Source organism: Acinonyx jubatus, chromosome D3 (genome assembly GCF_027475565.1).
Source record: "Acinonyx jubatus isolate Ajub_Pintada_27869175 chromosome D3, VMU_Ajub_asm_v1.0, whole genome shotgun sequence".
NCBI classification, from domain to species: Eukaryota; Metazoa; Chordata; class Mammalia; order Carnivora; family Felidae; genus Acinonyx; species Acinonyx jubatus.
This window is the reverse complement of record NC_069392.1, coordinates 6912511-6932923: the sequence shown is the minus strand read 5'-3', so window position 1 is coordinate 6932923 and position 20413 is coordinate 6912511. Positions and strand designations below refer to the sequence as shown.

At 40.8% G+C, this 20413-nt stretch overlaps 1 protein-coding gene across 4 annotated transcripts in view; it reads left to right on the top strand.

Moving 5' to 3' along the window:
• The window catches only part of KNTC1 (kinetochore associated 1), a 72794-nt gene extending 54679 nt beyond the window's left edge, over positions 1-18115 (top strand). For all 4 annotated transcript variants that reach the window (XM_027044315.2, XM_053206774.1, XM_015063798.3 and 1 more), the window contains exons 49-64: positions 150-223; positions 506-716; positions 799-908; positions 3463-3509; positions 4896-4974; positions 6328-6446; positions 6820-6955; positions 7634-7729; positions 8095-8151; positions 11668-11722; positions 11832-11895; positions 12448-12577; positions 13632-13721; positions 14189-14334; positions 15084-15174; positions 17156-18115. In XM_027044315.2, the coding sequence (XP_026900116.1) occupies positions 150-223; positions 506-716; positions 799-908; positions 3463-3509; positions 4896-4974; positions 6328-6446; positions 6820-6955; positions 7634-7729; positions 8095-8151; positions 11668-11722; positions 11832-11895; positions 12448-12577; positions 13632-13721; positions 14189-14334; positions 15084-15174; positions 17156-17176 (1526 nt within the window). In that variant the 3' untranslated portion in view covers positions 17177-18115. The remainder of the gene's footprint in view (positions 1-149; positions 224-505; positions 717-798; positions 909-3462; positions 3510-4895; positions 4975-6327; positions 6447-6819; positions 6956-7633; positions 7730-8094; positions 8152-11667; positions 11723-11831; positions 11896-12447; positions 12578-13631; positions 13722-14188; positions 14335-15083; positions 15175-17155) is intronic.
• Positions 18116-20413: the final 2298 nt, after the last annotated feature.

Sequence of the window (20413 nt, the reverse complement as noted above, 5' to 3'; positions counted from 1 at the left end):
CTTTTTACTTTGTATCCTTCTGTTTAAATTATGTTTTTTCTCTGAGTATGCATTCTTGTATTAAAAAAAAAACCTTGATAATTTGATTAAAATACATTTATCTTAAAAGGATTATGATTTGTTTATAAATCTCTTTTTTATCTGTTCAGGTTCCTTCAAGATGTCCAGCTTGAAATTCTGCCTGTATTTAGCTGAGAGGTGGCTACAGAATATCCCATGTCAGGTGAGTCTGAACTGTACAATGGAAGGCTCCTCTCTTTTCATTTACATAGTGTGCTCCCTGGCCCACCTTCTCATCCTGCCCTGCTGATGGCGTCTTTAAGGGTTGGATGCCTAAAATGGATAAAGAAGATGAGAATTTGTGTAGCTATGTAAGGATGTAACTAAGGCAGGGAGGGACCTTGATTGATAAAGATGATTCTTCGCCTCACCTGAGGTTTTAGAATGTGACCTTTCCTTGGAATCCCTGCTTGGGATTTTTTTTTTTTTTTTTTTTTTTTTTAAGGATGAAACGCGTGAAAAAGCAGAGGCTTTGTTGAAGAAGCTTCATATTCAGTACCGGCGATCAGGCACTGAAGCCGTGCTCATAGCCCACAAGCTCAACACCGCGGAATATCTAAGAGTGATAGGAAAGCCTGCACATCTCATCGTCAGTCTGTACGAGCATCCTAGCATAAGTCAGAGAATTCAGAATTCCTCCAGCAAAGAATATCCCGGTAAGGACAAAGCACCATTTATCTTTCTGCTCAGGGAGAACTGTCATTTTGATTTTTAAACTCTTTATTTTGAATATCTTAGATATTCACGCAGCTGCCAAAGAAATTGCCGAAGTTAACGAAATTAATTTGGAGAAAGTCTGGGACATGTTGTTGGAGAAGTGGCTGTGCCCGTCCACAAAGCCTGGTGAGGTCAGTCCGTCCTCTGAAAGGTTCTCTTGTCCTTTCTGCTGGCTCTGCATTGATAGAACCTTCGGATTAGGAGCTCAGACTTAACACAAGGAATGTTTGCTGCTTTTAATACCTTCTGTTATCAGATGAGTCTTCATGAGGTTATTTCCTTTTTCTTTCTATTTAAATATTGTTTTGCCACTATTTTACCTTTTAATTGGTGATTTCAGATGAACTCTTGTATAAAAGAAGTCGTCTGTGCTTAGATTCATGTGATTAACTTTTTATTTTTCTTAGATTCATGTGATAGTTTTCTTTTGAACTAATTTTAAACATACAGAAAAGTTGCAGTAGTGTGAATGAATTCCTGTACACCCTTCACCCAACTCTGTTGATGTTTAACATTTTGCCATATTTGCTTTGCCCTATAATATATATATTTATGGTATTTTTCTGGACCGTCTGAGAATTAATGGTATGTGGCATCCCCTTTCACCTCTTAACAAGTCTGTATATCCTAAGAACAAGGCTTTTCTCTTACTTCACCACAGTATAATTATCAAAATTAGATAATTTTAAATTGGTACACTATTGATACAGTACAAACATAGGCTTGAATCTGTGGTCCACATTATAATTTAATGAATTGGCCCAATAGTGCTCTTTTAAGGAACTTTCTCCCCCTGGACCAGGGTCTAGTCTAAGACTATACATTGCATGTATTTGTCATATCTTTAATCTCTTTTATTTATTTATTTAAAAAATTTTTTTGATGTTTATGTATTTTTGACAGAGTGAGACAGAGCATGAGTGGGGGAGGGGCAGAGAGAGGCAGACACAGAATCTGAAGCAGGCTCCAGGCTCTGAGCTGTCAGCACAGAGCCCGACACAGGGCTGGAACTCACAAACCATGAGATCATGACCTGAGCCAAAGTCAGACGCTCAAACAACTGAGCCACTCAGATGCCCCATCTTTAATCTCTTTTAATCTAGAATAGTTGCATAGCTTTTCCTTGTCTTTCATGACACCTGACTTTAAAAAAAAAATTTTTTTTTAATGTTTATTTACTTTTGAGAGACACAGAGAGCTGGGGAGAGGCAGAGAGGAGGGGAGGCACAGAATCTGAAGCAGGCTCCAGGCTCTGAGCTGTCAGCACAGAGCCCGATGCAGGACTCAAACCCACAAACTGAGATCATGACCTGAGCTGAAGTCAGATGGTTAACCCAGTGAGCCACCCAGGCACCCCTGATATTCTTGGAGCATACAGACCATTTGTTTTAGAAGCTATCCTTCAATTTGTGTTTGTCTGATATTTCCTCATGATAAGATTCTAATGATGCATTTTGGGCCAGAATCCTACTTAAGTGATATCGTGTGCTTCTCAGGGTATGACATTTGGAGGCACGTGATGTCTGATGTCCGTTTGCCAGAATAGGTGATGTGAGTTTAAATAACCTGGTTAAGATGTTGTCAGTGTCCATATTACATAGTTACTGTATTTCCTTTTGTAACTATTAGGGGAGGTGTTTTGAGACAGTTTAATAACTTGTTCCTCCTCAAACTCCTTTCCCTACGACACATAATCCAATTTAGCATCTATTGATGATTCTTACTCTAGTCTATTTTACTGTGATGGGATATTGATGTTTTTAAAGGGGGCCAGCCAGTTGGTTTGCAAAATGTCTCCTTGTGATGTTTCTCATGATTAGATTCAGGTTATGTGTTTTGGGCAAGGATACCATATAGGTAATGTGTTTTTTTTTTCAGTGTATCATATCAGGAGGCATATAGTGTTAGAAGTAGTATCACTGACATTTATGCTGGGATTCAGCAATCCCAACACAGAATTTTCTGCAGTACTTCTGCGTTTTCAGGCAGAACTCAATTAGGGAGCCTTCCTCTATCCACGTAGGCAGATATGCTTGAAAAAAAATGTATGTGTCAACAAATACTATAACTGAAATGACATTAGGTTTTTAATTATTTTTTATATCCCTTAGCATCCAATTTAGCAAGTATTTATTAAATGTTTGCAAAGAACAAGGACTGTGCTTCAATGGAAATGGAAGCATATCTAGGCCTCATAGAATCTGTGGTTGACTCAGAAACCGATGTGTTTTAACTTATACATAAATTCGAGGAACTGAACAAAAGCACCCTGAAGCTAGGAACTGGGACTGTCCATAGCACCTTGCACATTGCTTTGTAAGTCCCAGTAAATCTGTACTGAATTACTCAAGGACTCATTTAAAATCCATGGAGTCCTTTCCTTTTAAAAATTATCCGGTGACTGTAAATGCCAGGAGGACAGGAACATCTGTTTCATTCACTCAGGCAACCCATGAGCCTGGGATTGTGCCTGGCACATAGTAAGTGCTCAGTAAATATTTGTTGACTGAATAATGTGAGGAAACTAATTTTGAAAGGAAAAGTTTTTTCATAAAGTAATGGGTTACACTCTAATGTCTTCTATGTAAACAATTCTGTATATTGGGTTTTTCACCTAATAGGTTGTGTTAGCTTCTATAGTCCACAAACTTTTAGTTTTTTGACTTTGTTTTTCACTTTTTCAAGAAACTGTCAGAATTATTTGAACTTCAAGAAGATGAAGCACTCCGAAGGTACTCTTTCTTTACTTAGATGTGTCTGTATCTTGTTGCCCAGTAGGAGTCTTAAAACAAATCTGTCAGAGGTTTGGTTTTGAAAAGACTTTTCTTCCTATAATTTGGGTCAGTCTCTGAGAAGAATCACTTCATTGATATATGGCCATGAATATGTACAACTATCTCCAGTGGAATAAACAACCAAGATCCAGAATTTCTGAACCTTCAGTGAGTCCCTACTGACGTTGAGGGTTCTTTAGCAGAGAATGCACCTCAAACAAAGGAGTATTCTTATTTGCTAGGCTAGGACTCTGGCCCCAGACCCCTATGTATTCTGTCCCCCTCGTGAGCTGGGCTGGTTCAGGTATGGGCCACCAGCATTCCTTTCCCCTTCTAACCTAAGACTGAGACCAAGGAAGGCACATTGGTTTCATCTAACATGCTAAATCTGATTGGTCATGGCTTGCTGACCATATCTGGGCCCAAATCTAAAAGGATATGGTAATCCATTAATGATGCTTGGCACAGGCACAGGAGAGGGAGTGGTGACATGCGTGCCAGCTTTTTGCCATTCCTGGTCTAGACCAAAAGTAGGTCAAGTCACTTGTGAAGCCTTACACCCTGCGTCCGCCCTGGATCTGATAGAGAGGATGTGAAAAGGCAAACCCAGGAGAAGAATTTCTCCTGGTTTGGGCAGAGGTGGCTTACCACCCCTTCTATGTCCTCTTTTCCTGTGGACCCCACCTTGTCCTTGCTTAGTCTTTGAAACACAGGGGTACCTTTGTCTAAGCAACAGGTAGATTCATCCTGCCGTGTCTAACTGAACCAGCCACGATGGAAAGCCTTACAGAGAAACGATTCAAAGAGAGAAAAAAAATCCCTAGGAGATCCCAAAGGGATACTTCATACTAATTTTGTAGCTTCCTGCCATTTCCCACTGAAAGCTCCACCCTCTCCTTTGCCTGGTACCCTGCCCACCCCATCCATCTTGCCCTTCTCTGGAGGGGGGCCAGTCAGGCCTGAGTCTAGAGGTTGAATTGTGCCACTTAACAAGGTCCTGTGAACTAAAATAGAATTTTCCATGTGTAGGATCCAATGTACTTTGCAGCTATAGTTTGTATTAATTTCTTAAATAGAATTTAAATTATCAGAGATTGGCTGTTTTATAGATGAGAAGACTGGGGCCTGGCATTTATCGTATTTATTTTCTTTAGCTATGCCTGCAACTCAAGAAAAGCACACCATCCATTCAGGGGAAAAGCAAAAATGTTCTTGACCCATAATCCTTCAGGCCCATGTTTGGGATGTCTGGTAACTTTTTCCATGGACAGCAAAAGGTCTGTTATTTGGGTAACCGATCACTAAATTAAAATCCAAATGTAATTTAAAATATTTTTTCCCCAGAGTCCTGTATCTCCTTCTGTCTCGCCCGATTGATTACAGTTCAAGAATGCTGTTCGTGTTTGCAACATCAGCGACAACTGTAAGCCCTGGACACAGAGTCTCAGCTTACCCTTTTCTTCCTGCGTATTTACTGTGCTTGATACCATTAGGGGATGGTTACAATAATGCTCACTTACACATTAAGTACTCAAAGTACTGCGTATTTTACTTGGTAATCAGGACTATAGTATCTGCAGGCTCTATTAGGTGCTAGCTTCCGTAACATCCTGTTTGGCAAACTGAACCAATTGACAGTTCCCACAGTTATCTGCATTTAAAGTTATTAACTCCTTGGTTGGACAACATTCCTAATACCAGGGGCCAAACCAACTGGTCTCAACGCCCTGCAGGACCTACTTCACCCTTTGCTTGTGCCTCCCTCCCTCCCTCCCCACTAAATGTTAGCTGCACTAAACTTTCCCTTTTCCCTAAAGGCAACACTACTTCTTTGGCCTTCAGGCTTTTGCCCGTGGAAATGTTCTGAGGCAGAAACGGAGAGAAAGAGCCAGGAGGCAAATAGGTCTTGGATAGAAGGAAGAAAAGAGGGAAATCTAAGATGCTTGATTATATGCCCTCAACAGCAAGGGGAGGGTTTCTTTCTTTCTTTCTTTCTTTCTTTCTTTCTTTCTTTCTTTCTTTCTTTCTTTCTTTCTTTCTTTCTTTCTCTCTCTCTCTCTCTCTCTCTCTCTCTCTCTCTTTCTTTCCCTTCCTTCCTTCCTTCCTTCCTTCCTTCCTTCCTTCCTTCCTTCCTTCCTTCCTTCCTTCCTTCCTTCCTTTCTCATATTAGTTTATCTGATAGTCATTGTTTCAAGTAAAAATGACGTTCCATTTAAAGTGGCTGCTTCAGCTCACAACTATTCATAAATCGTAAGACTGCAGTGTGCTTTACGTGTACTTCCCATTCGGTCACACATTGATGAATACATTTTAATTAATTAATATGTATTCAAGTGTGAACTCAACGTATTCAAGAGGTGAGGTTTCGTAAAACTAATTTTTACCGCTCTGTCGAGAACCTTGTTAAGTGGAAGTCACCTTTGGTTTTCAATACTGTGCATGCATGGCTGTGATGCACACCACAGCTGCCTCAGCAACCGTGTGTTCCTGTGATTAGTGCCAACATTTTCACCCACCAGTGCAAATATGAACACAGCCTAAAGGCAAATAATATCTTTGTGATGCTGTGAAAGTAACTTTGACCCTTTCCCACCTATAAGAGTTTGAGGAATGTCCGCCAAGGGTCTGTGGCCCATGCTTTGAGAACCACTGGCTCCCTAAGGGCACAGATTGACTTTAATTTTTGTTTTTCACGATGCTTATGCTACCTAAGTTGAAACTCATGTACGCAGCTGCAACATGCATGTGTCTCTGCAAACTTGCATTGGTTTTACAGACGCTGGGTGTGCGCCAGTTAACTTTTGCCCACAGAGCTCGAGCTCTTCAGTGTCTCCTATATTTGGCTGACAAAGAAACTATAGAATCTCTCTTCAAAAAACCCATGCAAGAAGTGAAGTAAGTAGAAATTTTTAAATTGTATTAATAGGAAACAAATGGGTTCTTTGGAAATGTAACATTTAAACCCCTTAGTTTGTGAGAGTTCATTAGAATGCTATGCCTTGAGTGCCCTTGACCTTTTGGCAAAGGGGATGTAGGCCTCTGAGAACATCTTGTTTCCCTAGTTTTTTGAGGCATTTAGGAACTGAATGTTTTCTTGATCTTGCTCATATTGATTTATTTCTAATATTATATTCAGTGAATATATTTAGAAGCCTAAAAAATAGACATTTAAAAACAAACAGGCTTAATAATTGCCCTCTGGTGGCTTTTATCTTAAATGTAAATGTGGCCTGTAAGAATGATTCCCATAAATGCCTCTGTTTTCCAGATCTTATTTGAAATGTATAACTTTTCTGGCATCGTTTGAGACTTTGAATATCCCCATCACATATGAATTATTTTGCAACAGTCCTAAAGAAGGAATGATTAAGGGTCTATGGAAAAACCACAGCCATGAATCCATGGTATGTACATGGAGTTGTCTGAGGGTGGGGTCCCCATCTTCTCAGATACCCTTGTTTTCACTCAAATGCCTAAAACCAGAGAAATTCTTCATTCTTGAACAAATTTGCTGCTCTGAGACTGTTTCTACTTTCCTATCCTGACGGGTGACAGGCAACTTGTAGGATCCCCTTACCTCTGCCCCTTAAAGCCTAGGGCCTAATCTCCACCCACAAAGGGATACTTTTGTAATCCCTTCCCAAGGCCTGTGTGTCCTCATCCAGATGGGTAGGGACAGAGAGTGTCCCTATGTCAGGAGGGATGTCACTTCTCTTCTTCCTCATTGCCTGTGGGAATTTAGTCTCCGAGGCAGTTGGAGCCTAGGGCGTGAGGGTTATGAGGCCAACAGGCAAACTGATCTTGGATAGAAAAAAGACAGGGAAGCCCCAAGATGCTCTTTGAATCCATGACAGCAAGAAAGAAAGAGAATAATCTTAATCTTTTTTACTTTCATTAGAGAGATAGGAGGGCTTGCCTGAAATTAGGCAATAGACACATCTAGATTATAAACATTTTGTGTGTGGCCACCCTACCTTTTCCAAAGGTGCTTTGATTTCTTAGTATCTTGAAGCAGTATGGGTTTTTGTTGTTTGTTTGTTTTTGAAGCAGTATTTTTTTTTTTAATGTCTCTTCTGCTTTAGGCAGTAAGGTTGGTGACTGAACTTTGTTTGGAGTACAAAATCTATGACCTGCAGCTTTGGAATGGACTCTTGCAGAAGCTTCTTGGCTTCAATATGGTGAGACTCAGTGCCCTAGACTGCAGTGTGTTAAAGCTTTCTCATAGCATCTCTTAAGCATTCTGCACTGATGCTTGTATTGAACAGATATACGCTGCAAACATGGACTTGTTGGGTTGGTGCCAAACTTAACTTGGTGTTAGGCCAGAGGAAGTGCTAACTCAAAACTGACATAAATTTCGCTGGAAAGAAATGGAAGCTTCCCTGCCCTTTTTTGATATTTGTGATTTAGGAAGTGAATTTCTTTGGTTCTCATGGTGGATACATTTTACTGATACCTCTTTTGAAAATTTAAGAATCTGATATTTCATGTTGAAGCTTTCCATTTTAGTGATACTCAGAACTGTATTTTATTGTTTTCACAGATCCCTTATCTAAGGAAAGTTTTAACCGCCATTTCTAGTATCCATTCGTTATGGCAGGTATGTAGTTTTCTAAAATAAATTTTATAGAACTTAATCTTTATACTTGACGGCCTGTGGCTGCTGGGTGCACTGGGTGAAGTCACCGGCTCAAGTGAAGAATGGACCTGATGTCTGGGCTGTGCAGTCACAGTGCAGAGCCTGCTTGGGATATTCTCTCTCTCTCTCTCTCTCTCTCTCTCTCTCTCTCTCACTCTCACTCTCTCTCATTCTCACTCCCTCCCTCCTTCCCTCCCTCCCCTGCTCACATGCTCTCTCTGCATGTGTCTCTCTCTCAAAATAAATAAACTTAAAAAAAAAATGTTTAAAAGAATGGACCTGGGGCGCCTGGGTGGCTCAATCAGTTAAGCCTCTCACTTCAGCTCATGATCTGTACTCTGTGAGTTCGAGCCCCACGTCGGGCTCTGTGCTGACAGCTCAGAGCCTGGAGCCTGCTTCAGATTCTGTGTCTCCTTCTCTCTCTGCCCCTCCGCCTCTCATGCTCTCTCTCTCTCTCTTGCTCTTTCTCTCTCTCTTTCTTTCTCCCTCTCTCTCTCAAAAATAAATAAACGTTAAAAAAATTTAAAAAAAGAACAGACCTGATGTCCTGTTAAAATGGTGCCAGGGGGCGCTGTGTGGCTCAGTTACTTAAACATCTGACTCTTGATTTCAGCTCAGGTCATGATCATGTGGTTCGTGAGTTCGAGCCCCTCATCAGGCTCTGCACTGACAGAGCCTGCTTGGGATTCTCTCTCTCTCTCTCTCTCTCTCTCTCTCTCTCTCTCTCTCTCTACCCCTCTGCTGCCCCCCCCCCCCCACAAATACATAGACATTTAAAAAATAAAATGGTGCTGGGACCCAGAATATTTAGTTCAGAGGTCACTTGAGGACATCACTTGCCCGTGTTCTCCAGGCCTCCTGAGCTGCATCTTCATTTATGCTCTCAAAACACTGGTTCTGCTGTAACACCTGCCATGGTATAATTTGTTTTAAGCATATATTCCTGCCCTTCTTGAACTTAGAAGATCTTTAAATCAGACACAATGACTTACTCATCTTTTCTAAATTTCACAAGTTGTATACCACATAATTGTTATAATATGTAATATAGAAATATATCATCTATTCGTAGCTTAATAAATTAGAACAACATTGAAACATGCTGAGTAAAACTTGAAAATTCTCTTTTACCATTTCCCTTCAAAATTATCTCCCCAGAAGTAACTACTGTTTATAGTTCTTATGTTTTCTTCTAGAACTTTCCTAGTAGCATATAAGTGTGGGGGGAGGGATATATACATTTTTGTACATGTACATGCAATCACATGCTAGATAAAGTGTTTTTTCCACATAACATTGGTGTTTTGGAGATAGTTCCATAGAGCTCAGAGACCCACCTTTTTTTTTTTTTTTTTTTAATTTTTTAAAATTATTATTTATTTTGGGGAGAGCACAAGGTGGGGAGGGGCAGAGAGAAAGGGAGAGAGGATCTGAAGCAGCCTGTGCACTGACAGGCTGAGAGCAGTGAGCCCGATGGGGGATCGAACTCATGAACCGTGAGATCATGACCTGAGCTGAAGTCAGAAGCTCAACCAACTGAGCCACCCAGGTGCCCCCCTACCTTTATTTTCTCAATTGAGATGTAATTCCCATGTAAAACTTACCCTTTTATTTGTTTTTTAATATTTATTTATTTTGAGAGAGAACAAGTGTGTGAGCATAAGCAGGGTAAGGGCAGAGAGAGGGGGAAAGAGAGAATCTCAAGAGTCTCCATGCTGTCAGCACAGAGCCTGATACGGGGCTCGATCCCACGAACTGAGGTCATGACCTGAATAGAAATCAAGAGTCAAATGCTTAATCAACTGAGCCACCCAGGGGCCCCTAAAATGTACCCTTTTAAAGTGTACAGCTAAGGGGACCCTGGCTGGCTCAGTCAGAAGACCATGTGACTCTTGATCTCAGGGTTGTGAGTTCAAGCCCCACGTTGGGGGTAGAGATTACTTAAAAAAAAAAAAACCTTTCCCAAAAAAGTAAATAAAGTGTATAATTAAGTGGTTTTTAGTATATTCACAATGTTATGCAACCATCACCACTATCTAATTCTAGAACATTTTCTTCACCCCGGAAGTATGCCCCATACCCATTAACAGTCACTCACTATTCCTCCCTCTCCTGCCCCTGGAAGTGTCTTTGCTGGACATGTCATATCAACAGAATCCTGCACCACGTGGCCTTCTGTTCTCCTTTTATTCGGTGTCATGTTTTTGGTTCATGTGCATGGGAGTGGGTGTCAGGGCCTCATTCCTTTTTACTGCTGACTCATGTGTACTGTGTGGACACACCTGCATTTTATTTGTCTATTCATCAGTTGAAGGGTATTTGGGTTATTATGAATAATGGTGCCCCGTGAACATTTGTGTACAAGTTTTTATGTGGATGTGTGTTTTTCTCTCGAACATATGCTTAGGAGTGGAATTGTTGGATCTTATGAAACCTGTACATTTAGTCTTTTTGGTATCTCATGACTTTAAACTCTTTTTTTGTATGTTTGTTTATTTTTGAGAGAGAGAGAGAGAGAGAGACAGAGTGCGAGCAGAGGAGTGGCAGAGAGGGAGGGAGACACAGAATCCAAAGTAGGCTCCAGGCTCTGAGCTGTCAACACAGAGCCTGAGACAGGGCCCATGAACTTCAAGATCATGACCTGAGCCAAAGTTGGACGCTTAACCAGCTGAGCCACTCAGGTGCCCCATGACTTTGAACTCTTAATTATTCTCCATAATATGGAGCAAAATATATCCTGAGTCATTTAACCCCTCTCCTATGAGTGGAAACGTATGTTGTTGCCTTATTCCTTTTTGAAATCCTTTCTCTTGTCTGGTTGCCCCTTTCCTGTGACTCTCCCACAGCTTGTGGCACACAACAGTGTGAGTTTTGTTTTCTGACACTTTTTTCCCCACACAAAACCATAACAAATCAGCCAAGATTGTGTAATAAGATCCTGAACTATACACTTATGAAGAGAATTATCTAAGGACCCCTGGCTGGCTTAATCAGTAGAGCATGTGACTCTTGATCTCAGAATCATGAGATCAAGTTTGAGCCCCACATTGGGTACAGAGTTTACTTTAAAAAAGAGAGAGAGGGGCGCCTGGGTGGCGCAGTCGGTTAAGCGTCCGACTTCAGCCAGGTCACGATCTCGCGGTCCATGAGTTCGAGCCCCGCGTCAGGCTCTGGGCTGATGGCTCAGAGCCTGGAGCCTGTTTCTGATTCTGTGTCTCCCTCTCTATCTGCCCCTCCCCCGTTCATGCTCTGTCTCTCTCTCTGTCCCAAAAATAAATAAACGTTGAAAAAAAAAATTAAAAAAAAAAAGAGAGAGAAGGAAAGAATATTATCCTAAAATCTAACCATCTTGAATAAGGAGATACCAATTTACGTTTTTGGTCTTAGGATCCAGAACATATGCTCTAAGTATATAATTCTGTGACCGCAAAACCGAGAGACTGTGGCGCAAATCCTATAACATGCTTGTTTCCCCAGGTTCCCTACTTCAGCAAAGCTTGGCAGCGTGTGGTTCAGATACCCCTACTTTCAGGTATTTTTCTGTCCCCTGAAACATTGACAGTAGCGTTTTATAGCTCTGTGTGTGTGTGTGTGTGTGTGTGTGTGTGTGTGTGTGTGTACACATTATTGTTTCTTTTCAGCATCTTGTCCTCTGAGCCCCAGTCAGTTATCAGATTGTCGAGAGAGTCTCATCGCTGTTCTAGAGTAAGTAAAATAATTGTTTTCCTACCCCCTCAAAATCATATGTGTTGTTTATGAAATTTCTTTTTAATAAACCTCTTTAAATGAGTAACTCATTTTTCTTGAGAAGTTAAACGTACCACTTGTTTTTAAAATAAAATATCTCTCTTATTTTCACAACGTCTGCTTTCCACATGCAGTGCAACTTGTAAACTGATACTCGATAAGCATTTCCTAAAATTAGTTTTAATGTACATCAGGAGTATTTTTATCACTACCTGAAATCATGAAGTGTTGTCTCACAGATTTTGAGTCTTCTGAGAATGTGTCTTTAAGCATGTGTGGGCCCCAGACATGATCATAGCGGCAGTCAGTGCTCTGTGTTCCAGTGGGTGGGATATTTTGTTCCACGAAGAAGACTCAAGTTACTCATTACTAAGTGTATGTGATGCACCGGCACTGTAATGTTTAAAATCATTGAAAGCACAATCAGGTAACAGTTGTGGAAAGCTGGAAGACTCAACATAATATCGTGAATCTGACAAATTACTAATAAATTCATGTGCTCTCTTGAAGATGCCCAGTTTCAGATGATCTCGACATGATTGCGGTTGCCAGGCAGTATGTCCAGTTAGAGCTTCCGGCTTTTGCACTAGCCTGTCTGATGCTCATGCCTCACTCGGAAAAAAGACATCAGCAAATTAAGGTATCTCGCAAATTATTCCTCTGGGCCTGCCAGAGGGACAGAAAATCTCCCACTGCTTGTGCCCCCACAAAAGGGGTGGTGTTTTCTTTTTACCAGACTTGCAAAGCAGGAGTTCATCAGCCTGAGGGGTGTGGGAGGTTTGTATGCAGGTTTAGCAGGAGGTGAGCCTAAAAGATAGATCAAGGTCCATCCAAGGGATGCCTTAAGAGGGGTTTGGACCTTGTTCTTTATCAGTGAGGAACTGTCAGGTTTCCTGGAAAAGTAAAGTAAATGTTCAGGCACCGTTTTGGAGGGAACAATCCTTGGGCTTGGTGGGGGAGAGAGGAGGCAGGAGCGGAAGTGTGGGAAGCTGTTGCACTTGCCTGGACCAGCCTGTGAATGGGCAGGGAAGGCTCGAGGGGATATGTGCTGTAAGTGGGGTGGTGGCAGTGAGAATGAGCCAAATAGAGCAGCTGCACTTAGTGATTGGATGTGGGAGATAAGAGAGGGAATTGTCAGGTTTGTGTGTGGGTGTCTGACAAAGGGACGGACCCATGAACATTGTGAGGACAGAACTTTTAAAACGAACTCATTCCCTTTACAATACAGAACAAATAGAACAAAGCACTTGGGAATGTTTTGCAGTATTTCCCCAAAGTTAGTTTAGCCAGTAGATAAAGATCTATATAAATGAACATGCATATTTTTTATCTGTCATTTGGTCTGTTCACTCCATTTTCTCACAGCCATCTGTGCTTGCCTTGGACTTCGGGGGTTTTTTGACTATTCATAAACTCATCCATTAATGCTTTTCAAAATTTTAGTATTTAAATAGAGTCCTTTCAGCACTTAGAATGACAAAAATGCTTGTTAAACAGCCCTTGTTGTCACAATAGGTATTTGTAAAATGTCTTTTTCCTTATTTCTTTAATTTTTTGTTATATGATAGAGTTGTTTTTTTCCTATAATAGAAATGGTTAAAGATATTCCAAATTTAAAAATGAAAACCTTTTAGATTTGACAGAAATTAGTAGTAATAATACTTTTCCACTGTGTTTGATTTTTTTTCCTGTAGAATTTTCTGGGCTCGTGCAATCCTCAGATCATTTTACAGCAATTAGAAGAGCATATGAATACTGGCCAATTGGCAGGATTTTCACATCAAGTAAGAGGCAATTTCATCTCCTTTTGCCATGAAAACTTTTATATTAGAAGGTAATAATTTTCCCTAAATCAAAAGTAGGCTGAATACTACTATCTCTGCCTATTTGGTAATATATAAAATTATTTTACCTTTATTAAAACCTTAATAAATTTTTAAAAGGTAGAGACCTCATCTGTCTTATTTGCTGCTGTGCTCAGTGAAAAATCTGTAGCCTTAAATGCTTGTTGTTGTAAGCAGACTTCATGGGTGTTGTAAGCACCCAAAGTGCTCCAGAGCAATTACTTCTTATTGATTTAATCTGTTACTGAAATGGGCCAAAACAGATCCCCTTCCCCACCCCCTTAAAAAAAGAGACTTAGTCACAACACAGTGCTAATTTAACTTCTGATAGTAAGGAATTTGGGCGTATTGAGTAAGAACTTGCAATTGCACACATTTTTAATTTAATGATACCTATCATTCTATAGATTAGAAACCTGATTCTGAATAATATCATAAGTAAGAAGGAGTTTGGGATTTTGGCAAAGACAAAATACTTTCAAGTGTTGAAGTTGCATATGATGAATTCCAACAACATCACTGAGCTGGTAAACTATTTGGCAAATGAGTTAAGGTAAGTTAATTAACAAACAAACAAAAACAACTTACTGTAGAGTTTCCTTAAAATTTATCTTTATTTTGGAGGAAAATATCAAATAATTGTACAACTATTTGGTTGTAATGAAAGGCTCTGAATATTAAGCTATAGCATTACCACATATGCCCAGAGGTTAGTTGTCTTGTAACTGAGTCCCTTAGAACATGAACTTGGAATCAGACAGTCAAGAAACTTTCCAAACCCCCAAAATAGGTATCTCACAGTCCTGCTCTAAAACTTGAGTTACAACTTTATTCCTTAGACATTTGCTCAGAGAATTACTGGCTTTTATGTGACCTAATTTTTGCTAAGCTTGATTGTCTAATTTTCTGGCAGCCACAAGTTTGGAAATAAGCTTTCTGGGATAGGATTGGGAATGGATTTGGAACGCGAAAAGGAGAAGAGAGAAATGGCTGACACTAAGGAAGGGAAACCCTGTCAGGATAGAAGTCTTTCCTGGTCCCTACATTTAGTCTAACCGTGCTGGCCACTTGGGACATATCTCTCTCTCATTACCAAGCCTTGGATTTCTTTCTGTTTGCTTACCACTTGTGATCCAACCATAGCTACACACACATATATAGGCTACACGTAATTCAAGTATGCAATATGATAAATTTGGACATACATGTACCCGTGAAGCCATCGCCACAGTCAAGATAGCAAACATATTTATCATGCCCGAGGATTTCCTCCTGATGCTCTTTTTCTTTCTGATTCCATAGTTTAGATGAAGCTTCAGTGTTTATAACTGAATATTCAAAACATTGTGGGAAGCCTGTACCACCAGACGCCGCTCCCTGTGAAATTCTGAAGGTAAAGCTGGCCCACCGTTACTCAGGTTCTGACGTGACACCATTTATATCACTAGGGTCTTGACATTGACCCAACTTGTTCTTGTGTCCTGGAGATAAATGTATTTTTATGCGTTAACTATGTATATTTTTATATTTTGCTTTTTGTTTGAGGGGCTCTTAGCCCAGAAATCAAGAGGCCCTGGTTCTACTCTCTGCAGCAGTGTGGTCTCCAGCCATTCACTGACCCTCTGCAGGCTTTAGTTTTCACATCTGGACTGCGTGGTCTCCTGGGTGCTTTCCAGCATTATGATTCCTCATAAAGTCTTATTTTTCATATCAAAGCAAGTGAAAAACTAAATTTCAAAAAGTACTGATTAATTTTATCCTTGGGCATTAATTTCTTTTAATTCTCCTTTTTAATTACCAAAGACATATGTATTTTCACCATAGAAAAAACAAATTTGCAAGAGCCAAAAAACAAAAACAAAAAACCTTAATCTCTTGAAATCTCACTACATAGAAATAGGTTTACTGTTTAACATTTTAGTATACGTCCTTCCAAATGTTTTCATATATAAAATATGCATGTAAATCACTCTTACTCCTATTCTGAACTTAAATATAAGATAAGGGGCTCCTTGGGGTGCCTGGGTGGCTCAGTTGGTTAAGCGGCCGACTTTGGCTCAGGTCACGATCTCACGGTCCGTGAGTTCGAGCCCCGTGTCGGCCTCTGTGCTGACAGCTCGGAGCCTGGAGCCTGCTTCCGATTCTGTGTCTCCCTCTCTCTGACCCTCCCCCCTTCATGCTCTGTCTCTCTGTGTCTCAAAAATAAATAAAAGTTAAAAAAAATTTTTAAAAAAAAAAAGGGGGGGCTCCTGGGTGGCTCAGTCGGTTGAGCGTCTGACTTTGGCTCAGGTCATGATCTCACGGTTCATGGGTTAGAGCCCTGCATTGGGCTCTGTGCTGACAGCTCAGAGCCTGGAGCCTGGTTTGGATTCTGTGTCTCCCTCCTTCTCTCTCTCTGCCCCTCCCCTGCTCGAGCTCTGTCTCTCTTTCAAAAATAAATAAACATTAAAAAAAAATAATTATATATATATATGATACAATTTTTTACTTTTTTTTTTTTTTTTTTGAGAGAGAGAGAGAGCACGAGTGGGGGCAAAGGAGAGAGAGAGAATCCCAAGCAGACTCCATGCTCAGCACAGAGCCAGATGTGGGGCTTGATCCTACAACCCTGGAATCATGACCTGAGTTGGACGCTCAACTGACTGAGCCACCCAGGTGCCCCTAAAGATTTTATTTTTGAGTAATCTCTATACCCAGAGTAGGGCTTGAACTCACAACCCTGAGACCAAGAGTCACATGCTCCACCGACTGAACCAGCCAGGTGCCCCTAAAATTTTTTAATCATGTTTAAGTAACTGGGTTTTTTCCCCTCCTTTGGTCCAGATCAGGCATGTTAAAATAAGCCTGCGTTTTGTTAACTTTCATTAATAACTTCCTTTGGTCACTTCCAGTCTGTTGTGATCAATGGCATAAGTTACCTTTTTAATTTTTCTTTTTTTCAAAAAAAGTTTTTTAATGTTTATTTATTTTGGGGGGGGGGAGGGGCAGAGAGAGAGAGGGAGACACAGAATCTGAAGCAGGCTCCAGACTGTGAGCTCTCAGCCCAGAGTCCAACGCAGGGCTTAAACTCATAAATTGTAAGATCGTGACCCGAGCCAAAGTCAGACGCTTAACCAACTCAGTCACCCGGGTGCCCCTAGGTTACCTTTTTTTAAAAGGGAGATTATTGATTTAGGAGGCAAATCTTTGGCCCTTAAAATATATCTGTTTTTTTCTAGTCCAACTGTCTAAATGCCAAATAACTTTATGTGTAAAATTGTAACCTTTACACATGTAGCAATACAGTTAAGTCATAAATTTTATAGTTTATCTGTTTTCTATTGAAAAAACTAAATGGCATTAATAAAAATGCTTCTGTGTTTCTTCCCATTTAGATGTTTCTTGGTGGATCATAGCCGATCAACCTCTTTTAAGAAGAACAAAGGGGACTTTGGAGTCTACTATTAACTAATCATATTTATTAGGGTTTTAAAGTTGTGCCGTCAATGTGTTATAACTTGTCAAATGTTGACCAACAAGTAACAACTGAGGCGCTTCGTAGTAGTTTGATTATTATCTTGTAAAGAACTCATGTCTTGAGTTAATCAATCTTCTTTACCAGTTACTTGTATAAGTTATAGAGACCATCAGTCTTTTGCACCCCACAGGAAGGAAACTAAATGCACAAGTATCTTGCTCCGGCCACAAGAAAAACAACTACTTATATCCTATTTCTTCATATACAAATAAGAATAAGAATAACGTCACTCTTTCTAATGAATTCTAGTTAAACATGTATCTAAGTTTTGCCGCAGAGCGTATCAGGCCAGCCAGAAAAACAGAAACCACTCTAGGTATTTCAGGCAGAGAAGGATTGGACGGCAGGAATTGGTTACAAAGGTGTTAGAAGGACTGAAAAGCAAAGGGGAGAGCGAGGGGCCGCTGGAGAGGCGGAAGGGGAAAGGGCTGTTAGCTGACGCAAGGAGGTGGCTGCTGCGCCTCCCACTTCACCGCCGCGGCCTCCAGTGGCCCTCGGTCACCCTCAGCGATTGCTGCCGCTTCCAGGCCACCACCGAAAGAGAAAAGAAACAACTCCTTTTTCTCTGTCCAACCCTCTAATTCTCCTGCCAGTGCCAAGAATGACAGAACCAAACCGGAACCCATCTGGCCAGGTGTCTGGGAAAGCCGGCTGTAGGCTGTCAGCGCCAGCAGTACAGAGGTTGGCCTGCGGGGGCAGTGTGGAGCTGAAAGCCAGCAGCCGCCACCCAGCGTGCAGAAAAGATCATCACAACTCTTATTCTGCCTCTGTAGTCTTTTTCTATTTGTGTGTATAAATTGAATTTCATAAATCAGAATGAGTTTGCCTTTGTTTTTCCAGTTGAAAACAACCTTATTTCTGGGCTGCCTGGGTTGCTCAGTCGGTTAAGCATCCGACTTCGGCTCAGGTATGAAATCATGACCAGTCGTGGGTTTGAGCCCCCTGTTGGGCTCTGTGCTGACACCTCTGAGCCTGTTTTGGATTCTGTGTCTCCCTCTCTCTCTGTCCCTCCCCTGCTTGCTCACTCTCTCTGTCTCTCTTTCTCTCTCAAAAATAAACATTAAAAATTTTTTAATGAGAAGAAAAAAATATTTTCTATACATTATAGTCAAGGTATCATAGATTAAAAACTTGGGTTTTGGGGTAAAAATAGTCTAGATTCGAATCCTGGCCCTGTCACATACTAGCTGTGTGATACTGGACAAGTTATAGAACTTCTCAAAGCCTTAGTTCCCTTATTTGTAAAACCTCCTAAGGAGGTGTAAATGGGCCTCTACTTACTCTATTCTGGACATTTAGACCACACCAGTATTTTTCATAAAACTTCTTCCATATTTGGAGTCATTTCCTTAAGATACATTCCCAGGAACAGATTGACCACATCAAAGGGAATGAAGAAGATCTTAAAAGCTCTAAATGTACGTTGCCAACCTGCATGCGTTTCAAAAGTTTTTGTTTTCTTTCCAAGATTTTATTTAAATTCAAGTTAGTTAACATATGGTGTGGTATTGGTTCCAGGAGTAGAATTTAGTGATTCATCACTTACATATAACACCCAGTGCTCATCCCAACAAGTGCCCTCCTTAATACCCTTCACCTGTTTAGCCCACCCCCCACCCACTTCCCCTCAAAAGATCTTTTTCACAAACTCCTGTCCCTACCAGCAAGAGGCATGTCTGCTTTACTTCTTCCCAACATGGACCAATCTGACTTTTAAAAACTTTTGGCTAATATGATAGGTGAAAATAATATCTCACTACTTACATCTGTATTTCTTTGATATTTATGTAATTGAACCTTAAGAAAACCCTCTGGCTGCACCTGAAAGCGGAACCTGGAATGGTCTTGAGCATAAATGTGCAAGGAATGGAAGGGGTCAAGTGGTGGCACCAGAAGGTAACAAATGGAAAATGACTCTGCATGCCTGATGGATTCACACTGAGCTGAAGGATTCTTTCCCAATCTCAACACTGGTTTCATTGTTCAGAATAAAGTCCTGACATGCAAAGGGTTAGCTTTAGGTATACCAGAGAAGTAATTTTTTAAAACATAAAATATATTTAAGTTTACTTTTTTAAGTTTATTTGAAGTTCAAATATACAGTTAGCCAGGATCCTTGTTACATTTATTATATTTTCATTAGCCTTGATTGTTTTCCACTCTTGTCTCCATACAGCCATTCTCCATACTGTTTATCCCTAAAACAAGCCAGATCTTGACTTTGCCCTGCCTCACACTTTTCACTGGCTTCCAGTTTCACTTTAGCACAAGACCCAAGTTGCCAACTGAGGCACACAGGCATCTTTGTTCAAATTAGAAACAGAATCCATTCTGGGAGAACAGATTATAAAGGGCTCTCCTTTTGGTAGATCGACTGCAAAAAGGCAGTCCCTGGAGACAGTCACATTTGTAGGAAGCACTGGATTGAAAGCTGGATTTCAGTTACAACTCCATGCTACCTGCCCATCCATATGGTGGCTTACAAGGTCCTACATGATTTAGTCCCCATCCACCTTTCCAGCCTCCGTACCTACCACTTTCTCTTTTTCACCAGCCTTCCCCGACAGCCCAACTCAAGTTGCCTCCCCGCTGACCCCCACCTCAGTCACTAGCTATTGCAAGCGCCTTCTCAATACAATCCAAAGCTGTCATGGCGTGTTTATTGAGTGTCTCACTACTCATGTTGTCCCCAAACCCTAGAACAGCATCTCATGTAATAGGCTCTTAAAAATTTATATATATAAAGGGGGGCACCTGGGTGACTCAGTTGGTTAAGCATCCAACTCTTGATTTCAGCTCAGGTCGTGATCTCATGGTTCATGAGTTTGAGCCCCACATTGGGCTCTGTGCTGACAATGCAGAGCCTACTTGGGATTCTCTCCCCCTCTTTCTCTCTGTCCCTCCCCTGCTCGCACTCTGTCAAACAAAAATTTTTTTTAAATATGTGTGAAATAAATTAGCCTTAGCTACCCATTTTCAGGGTAAAATTCCTTCTTTGAATGTGTCATGATCATGTGAACACATGACAGCACCTCATTACAAAGGGGGAAGTTAGCAACAACTGAGTAAAGGCCCTACTGTATTTAATTCTCATGACTCATGCCCATTCTTTCAC